The following is an 8,288-nucleotide window of genomic DNA, read 5'->3' as shown; positions in this document are numbered from 1 at the left end:
CAGTTTTTTGCACTTTTCCTCAAAGGTCAGGTTTTCTAAACCTTTTCTCAATTTTGTTGCTCTCCTCTGGACTCTCCAATTTGCCCACATCCTTTTTAAAGTGTGGCAATCTGAATTGGACACAGTACTCCAGCTGAGGCCTCATCAGTGCTGAGTAGAGCAGGGTAGTTACCTCCTGTGTTTTACAACACTCCTGTTAATAGACCTCATGATGTATGAGCTTGCATGTATGAACTTGCAGGATCAGGGCTTAAATGTCTGCAGAATTAGGATCCAGTTTTGCATTGCTCCATTTTCCAAAGCAGAGTTATGGCCAAAGGACTAATCTTTTGGTAATGTAGTATAGCAGTGTTAATTCTAAATCTGAGTATGCCTTGGAAAGGATATTCTGAAGCATCTTACATTCCTGAATGAATAAAACTCCAGTAATTACAGAAATACTAAAATTAAGTTAAAACCTAATAAGATGTGAGAGTTGAGACGTGTATTCGTGACATAAGATAAGGAGTGAGTGAAGTATGTTGCAAATACAAATGCTTATCTGTTCATACTACAGGAGGTCTGTGATGCCATTTATAGACAGAGAAGTGAGAATTGTTTTCCACAAAGGAGAGCATGAGGTTCCAAGGTTAGCTAACTCAGCGATATTGTAATAGCAGAAGTTCAGGAAAATTATGCTTTCCACCTCTAGGCCCTCTCTGTCTCTGATCTTTAAATGTTCAGTTACTCTCCATCCAGTGAATGTATTTTTCCTTCTGTGTATTTTTCAGTGGTTTGCATTACTATGGTTTGCCTAACTATATTATTAAATATTTACATCCATCCACAGTTGCAGGTCCCTCACATCTGACTTTTCTCCTTTCCCTTCCTCACTCACAATAACCCCTCAGGCATTTCACAAATGCCACTTCTCCTAGTCTCTAAGGTGCCACAAGTACTCCTTTTCTTTTTACGAATACAGACTAACACGGCTGTTACTCTGAAACCTAATTTCCTTTGACATTCATAGTATTTGTTTACCTTTGAGATGGCAAAAGCCTACGTCAGTAAAGTTGTACTGGGTAGCTGTTACATGTAAAACATATGCATACAGGGCATGAAGTGAAGGGGGGGTTGCCTTTGTTTAAATGTGTTTGTAATGCATATAAGGAGAGTAAACAACAGAAGGGATGGAGAGTTCCCTTGTTAAATATTTACCATTCAGGCCTTATGTGTACTCCAGAGCCTTTTCTATCCATCACCTCATTCCTTTCTGCACAAGTAATAAAGACTTTATTCTTTTACTTCGTGACACTATAAATCAGTTGTCATGGATATTAATGCCACTCGTAGAGAATCATGACTTCTTTCCATGGAGATGAAGCAAAAGCATCTGCTTCCAATTCTCTGGGAAAGGGATGGGTGAGAAAGGGAATCATGTGATTTGCATACATAAGGAGACAGCTGTGATGTGAGCCATACTGATGGATGACAAACACAGTCTGTATTACTACACTGAAACTGAGGTTAAAATCAACCAATGCAAGCTCTGTAGTGTAGTGAAGAGGCTCTTTAAAGCTGCACACATGGACAACAGTGGCTGAAGCAACCCAGAATCCAGTTCCACAAGCCACGAAAACGAGTACTGCTTTTCACTCCCATTAGCCTAAAAGTTCACTTTTTTAGAACATGGTGTTCATGAAAAGAATGCAGAGGTTGACGTTCCGAAGGGACATTCACAACTCTAACTGACTTCCATCGCAGATGCAGGAGCTCTGCACTTCTGTAGGTCAAGCCCCGAGTTTTTAAAGTGATTAATATCTATCAAATCAAATATATTCATGGTGGTTTAGAATGAAGGGGGCTTTCTCCTCTGCACCTAGATTTACAGTGCATAGTAATACGGTGTTAACAGTCCCTTCAGAGAGCACCTCCCTGGAAAAGTTAGGATATTAGAAAACAAGAGCTTGTATTCATGTCTTTTTTAGGGCCAAGTTGTTGCCTAGACCCTTATCAAATGAGGTGCTCTTGTGCTCCCTGCACAGAAGGACCAGCCATAGTTGCAGTTGCTGAGACCAAGCACTAGTCCTCCCTCAGTGTCCTTATGAGAAAGCCACCTATGGTGGGGAGGAACCAGAACTACTAACTACACCAGCTAGCAGATCTAGGGAATACCATGGTCCAGCATCAGGCCCGGGAGTTCAGGTGCATTTCCCCTCCTGAAGCACCTCTCTGGCCATACACCTTTGCAGCATCCCCAGTGTGGCCCACTGGTTAAATGTCACAACTGTGTCACTGTTAAAAAAAGGTCTTAACCAAAAGCAGATATGGCCCATGGACACAATGTCCTAACAGAAGGGGGATTCTCTTTACATCTTTTCCTTCTAGTTACAAATATGATACCATGTAACTTTTTGGTTTTATTTGGCTCAGAAAACTGGGGTATAGAACCAGTTCACAATGCTTTTAAGATGGTTTATTAATACAATTTTGACTTCTGTAAAATGCAGTACTACTCTTAGAAGAGATAAACTGCCCCTCCATACAAATTAAGGTCCATAATGCACCATCGTGTGGTAAAAAGTACAAGAAGGCACTCCAGGAGGAGGTACACATCATGGGGTTTCCACTCTATGTTCCCCTCAAGGAGCCCTAACCTTGTGGCATCTGAGGATCCCTAGGAAAGGCAAGCTATAACCCTGAGGTTGATGAGGGCCTGCTACATTTCTACTGCCCTCCACCCCCATCTATGGAGCATTTCTGCCTTTTGGTTCTGATTTACTTCCTTCTGCACTGAAGATCATAGAATTTGCACCCACTTCCTCCATTAGCCACATTAAAACACACACACAAAATAGTAAAGGATTGATTCAAAGCCCACTGAAGTCAGTGGAAGTGTTCTCATTGACGTCAGTGAGTTTTGGATCAGGCTGAAAGTGAAGATTATTATTATTATCAGAGAGGAAAGGGACTGTCAGTGGTTTGAGCCAGGGAGGTAGAACCCATGTTTCCTCTCATCTCTCTGTCCCCACTGCAGCACTACAAAGATGCTGCTCCTGAGTGTCTCAAGCAAAGAGAAGCCACTAAATTGGAGTGAAGTCACACCTGGTTTCCTATGTGACCAAAGTCACCCCATATAGCCCAGCCTACTGTGGCATCCTGCCACCACCCCTCCTTGCAGTATTAACCCCATTTAGGAAATGTTTTTCATATCACCTCCATCCAAAGCACTGAAACACTAGTCCATTAAATGCAAAACTAGCATGGGTTTAAAAACATTTTAATTTTGAGTTTGAATTGCATTCCATATCATGTCAAATATGTTCCATTTATTGTAAAAAAACAAAGACAAGTGTTTCAGAGATTTAATGCAAAGTTCCACCTGTCGCACTTTACAGAACAAGAGTTTGCCAATTTGATGGTATAAAGTAAAAACAAAAAACCAACAACCCACAAGCTCTTCATTAATCTTTCATGCCAGGAATGTTCATGTCACTTAGCTACGTTCAGTTGTGGATGGCAGTTAAATGCATCCAGCAGAAGTAACACCTGGACGGGGACAGGTAGCTTCTATGCTTTCTCATAGTGGCGAACAGCAACCACATCACCAAAGGTGAGAGTCTGCAAGTTGGAGAAGAAATAGAGAAGTTAAAATGCCATACCACGTCTCAACCATTTTCTACATATTGCTCAATCTATAGAGGTTGTTCTAGTGGATGTCAATCATATAAAAGTAAACAAAACATACTCATGCACCCTTAATATTGAGTGAAAAAATTCAGATTTGTGGTTCCCACAGCAATCATACCTTTCTTATTGCTGTTTTCAATACAGGGTAACTCATGATACAATAGATCAGAAAGGGGACCAAAATAAAGGATGTCTGGGAACCAAAACAGAATTTCCTAACTTTTGTGCATTTAAACTCTCAGCCATAACATTGAACCTATATTAAAACAATTTCCTTAAAACAAAAGCCAACAGCCAAAAACCCCACTGATCCCATTTCAGAATGTGCAGTGCACTATGTGTATATTTCAGAAGTTCATATGCAATACTTATTATATGTAGGGGGTATATGTAAAGGGAATCAAGTGTTCAAATAAATGTACCGTGTCCACTGATGTATATGTAACCACTGAATATGGCTGGTAATTCCAATGTATGGACCTCCCAATATATTGCCTCTTAGAGGTGCCAAGAGGGTAGAGTGAAATTTTCCTGATCAAATTCCTTGTAAAATAGTTTGCTGCACATGGGCAAATATCATTGTTACTTGCTTTATAACAAACAAAACACACATTTCTCAACTACAGATTGTGTCTGCATTTTTAAGTTTAAGCTATTTGGAATTCTCCACGCATGAAGAGAGTATCTGAACAAAAACAATAGTTAAAGACTGATTCTCCAATGGCCAGGTAACAGAAAGTAAAGTAGCTGAACATACTTCTTTTTCATGCCACGAACAAACGTGAGAAATTTCAGCCCAGAGGCTACATTTCCACACACACACCCCCTCCTCCCAGTGTTGTAAGGGTTTAGAACATGTGCACTTTTCAGCCATAGCTTTAGTATCACTGCCAGGGCGTCCCTAGACATTTGGGTGCCCTACGCAGCCCCACCTTGGGGGGGTGGGGGTTGGCCCCAGGCCTCCGTGTGGGGGGACAGCCCCAGTCCTCCGTGGGAGGAATGGGGGGGCACTGCGCCCAAGGTCTGTGGTGGGCAGGAGCAGGCTTGGGGGAAAGGGAGGAAAACCGCCTTCCAGCAGGAGCTGGCGGAGCGGAGAGGGTTGGGGCCGGGCCGCTCCACTTCCTGCCGCCCAGTGATTGCAGGGCCGGCCCAAGCCCGCACTCACAGGGTGGTGGGAAGTGGAGCGACCCGGCCCCAGCCTACTCCGCTCTGCTCCCCTGGCTCCCAGCCTTGCGACTTGGGGGGCAGAGGGGAGCCGCCCCCCCAGCACTCACCGGCTCCACTTCCAGCTGCCCGGTGAGTGCAGGGCACGCCCGACCTCTGCTGCAGTCCCCCGGGACGTGGCTCAGGGACAGGGATGGAGTGGGGGTGGGGGCAGAGCAGGGGCGGGGGCTATAAGGAAGGGGTGGAGTGGGAGCGGGGGCAGCTTTTCTGGCTGGCTCAGCTGGCTGGGGGATCGGGCTGGCCGCTGGAGCAGCATGCAGCTCCGTAGATCACCAGGAAATTTGGGGCACCCACCACAAAATTTGGGGCAGTTTGGTGCCCCAGATTTCCTGGTGCCCTACGCTGCTGCATAGTTTGCATATGGGTAAGGACGGCCCTGACTGCCACAACATTATAATCCTGTTCTCAAAGCATCACTGGAGGTAGGTGAGTTAAAAGCATAAAAAATTACTCTTTACATGAACCTCTTCTCCTGGTCATCACTTTGGAAAATAATCTAAGCAGGAATCCTCCATTCATTATCAAATGCAAAAATCCTCAGGATATATTACCCCAGAGAAATACTTATTCTAAGTAACTAGTTGTATATGGAAGTATAAGAATTTTATTTTAGTGATCTAAAGTACCAGCTGTGTAAAATGGGTTAATGCACATTTAATCAAATAATACATATTTTTGAAGTTCTAGAAGTGTATTTTGTTTCATTTGGGATTAGTACAATGCTGTATTTAACTCCCCTCCCCCAAAAGTCTTATAATGTTATTGACACTCTCTGAAGACCCTTAGCTAGAGCTGATTGAAAAATGCTGAAAGTTTTCCATTGTCCATAAACAGATTCAAAGCAGCAATATATCTATAGGTGAACTTTTAAAAATTCTCAACCAGCTTTATGCATAACTAGCTCTAGATTTTCTATAAAAATAGCATGTTCTCGATAGATCTAAACAAATAGTTAATCTGAGCTCAGTGATCATTCTACTTACCATTACCATTTTGCCATCCTTAATTTCTCTAACAAAGTTTGTCTCTCTGCCATCCCATTTCTGTACATGAACTAGTTTGTCTCCATGCAGGGTCACAACTGACTGGGATATCAAAATATACAAAGAGAAGGATCAATTTAAAACAGTAGCAGGTACTATTCAGATTTCTGGGGAATGTATTCAATAGCCTCTACTGGATTCTCTTCAACAAACTTACTCAAACCTGGCATAATAAACTAGTTCTAGTCATTTTAAATGCAAACCCATGAACCCTCCTTGTTTAAAATGAAAAGACCATTTGATTCTTGTTTGTCCAAAAAGGATTAAATAAATCCTGCTTTGTGTGTCCCAATGACATTTAAATGATCATTTCACATTTGCTCTGGTGTAGCAACTTTTTAAAGCCCCCAAAGTTCAGGCAGCATGTCCTTCCTCATTTCAGTTGAGAAGCATGTCTCCTAAATTGATTTTTGGATTAAAGCAACTGGTACAAAAATATGGATGAGGCATCTAGCAGAATTCCTTCATACTGGAAGGCCAAAACATATGTCATAACATCCAGACATGACTTTGTGTCTCTAGAGGAGTAAGATGCAGTCTTGCCTTTCCTTACATTCCCTTTCTGTGCTACTAAACTGTAGCAAAGAAGTTGAATCATTCCTCTAGTTCCTCCCCCACCAAAAGATAAGACTTTTCAAATGCTGCAGCCTGAGAGGGTGTTCACTTACTTTGCAGTGTCTGTCATCTGGGGTAGTTTCCTCAAACTCTTCTCCAAGTTTGAAGCTGATTTCAGTGTTCTTGAAAGTGCTCTGGGTCCTGATCATTACTTTGTCCCCTTCATTGCTGATTATCACTGTGGGCTTAGTGACGTTCCCCACCTGCCGAGTAGCAAAGCTCACTCCTAACCCACCAAATGGAAACAAAAATCCATCAGACCCTGATTTCTTTTACACCCTATTTGCCAAACAAACAATGAGGTGAAACCTTCCATCCTGTTCTGTTCCTTTCACTATCACATTACACTTTACGCTTCTCTGCCCAGTCATCCATACCTCATCGACCCACTTTCCTACACTCTAACTCTCTGTATATTCTTCTGAGTCGTCAGGTACCCACTTAAGAAACACAGTATATTGCAACGAGGACCCCTTAAGTCAACAGTGTAGTACATCAGCTTCTTGTCACTGAATTAGTGACAGTTACTTTTTGCTTATTTACGTGGCAATCTTTATTATTCCAGAGTAATGAGAGGGACCTGTTTGCTTTTTTGCAATCAACTTTTGTTGATGCAGTTGATCTCATTGTCTTTTCCTAAAATAAAGTTTTAAAAATCACAGCCTTACTACTCTGTTCCCCCCCCCCCCACACACACACACATACACACACTTACAAACCCACCATGCAAAGTACATCTATATCGTATTAGCTTTGATAAAGAATGAAACGCTGGGAATAACGGAGGAGGCAAAGCCACAGCCCTTTCACAGTCTCTGCAGCAACACAGGTTATTCACTCAGCTAGACAATGATTCTTTTTTTGGTTCTTCTCAGAAATCACTCAAATGCTTTAATCCAATGCAAAATCTCAAATCCCACGATCACTCTCCAACCTAGCTGTGCTGGAAAACATCATCAGAACTTCAGGAACAATTTCAGCAGCCCAACGGCTGATTAGCAGGAGCTCCTTTTACCTACCCAGCGCCTTCATGTATTCATCAAAGTTCTGGCTCTCAGTCAGCTTCCAGGTAGCACAGAATGCCTCAACCATTGTGGCCGCAGGAAGGGTTAGACAGTTGGAATGAAGCTGGCAGGTGGGAGGCCGTGTCCAGTCCTGTTGGGATTTTACCCCTAAGAGATCCTCCTGCACCTCAACTGCAGCTCAGCCCCCTTCTTATTGGGACTCGGAGAAGAGGCGGGCAAAGAAGAAAGGACCAAAATTGCAACCCAACCCTGCCCCCCAGCAGCCCTCTCCCTCTCCCTTTGAAAGTAAGGCGAGGAGGGGCTGAAGGGTTTCAGTCCGCTCTGTGATTGGATCAGGCCACTGGGTCAGCAGAGCAAGTCTTGTGCCGCCCTCCCTTTACCCTGAAGCTCTCTCCTGCCTAGAGAGAGGGCTTCAGGGTAAAGCAGAGAGAGAGAGAGAGAGCATCATTCAAGTCCTGCTTGAAAACTTGGCAAGAGCAATTGCAGCCTCAAAGAAAAGATGCACAGTAAGAGCTTCAGCTTAGCTTCCGTTGCACTCTAAGCTGGTGGCAATTTAAAAAGACACTAAGGAAATTGAAGTCTTATCCTCTTGCAAAGAAAACTCGGTATTTTCTCGTACACATTCAAATAGCAAGGTATAAAAGGGAAGTGTAACAGGCAGGGATTCAGCAAAGAGGCTCTTCAAAAGGGAGGGACCACACTCATGTACCGG

General features: G+C 43.1%; 1 protein-coding gene across 1 annotated transcript; it reads right to left on the bottom strand.

The window, feature by feature from the left end:
* Positions 1–3,243: 3,243 nt before the first annotated feature.
* FABP7 (fatty acid binding protein 7) lies at positions 3,244–7,846 on the bottom strand. Its single transcript, XM_007066194.4, has 4 exons — positions 7,571–7,846; positions 6,605–6,777; positions 5,877–5,978; positions 3,244–3,600 (listed from the first exon to the last, which is right to left on the bottom strand). Exons 1-4 carry the CDS (start codon positions 7,641–7,643, stop codon positions 3,550–3,552), a joined length of 399 nt encoding a protein of 132 aa, XP_007066256.2. The 5' UTR covers positions 7,644–7,846; the 3' UTR covers positions 3,244–3,549.
* Positions 7,847–8,288: the final 442 nt, after the last annotated feature.

This window comes from Chelonia mydas, chromosome 3 (genome assembly GCF_015237465.2).
Source record: "Chelonia mydas isolate rCheMyd1 chromosome 3, rCheMyd1.pri.v2, whole genome shotgun sequence".
In the NCBI taxonomy this organism is placed as follows: domain Eukaryota; kingdom Metazoa; phylum Chordata; order Testudines; family Cheloniidae; genus Chelonia; species Chelonia mydas.
This window is presented reverse-complemented; position numbering and strand designations above follow the sequence as displayed.

Coding starts and splice junctions, on each gene's coding strand:
- FABP7 (XM_007066194.4), bottom strand. CDS start 7,643: ATGGTTGAGGCATTCTGTGCTACCTGGAAGCTGACTGAGAGCCAGAAC. Junction 6,778..7,570: donor TGAATACATGAAGGCGCTGG/GTAGGTAAAAGG, acceptor TTGGTGGGTTAG/GAGTGAGCTTTGCTACTCGG. Junction 3,601..5,876: donor AGGATGGCAAAATGGTAATG/GTAAGTAGAATG, acceptor TCCAACTTGCAG/ACTCTCACCTTTGGTGATGT.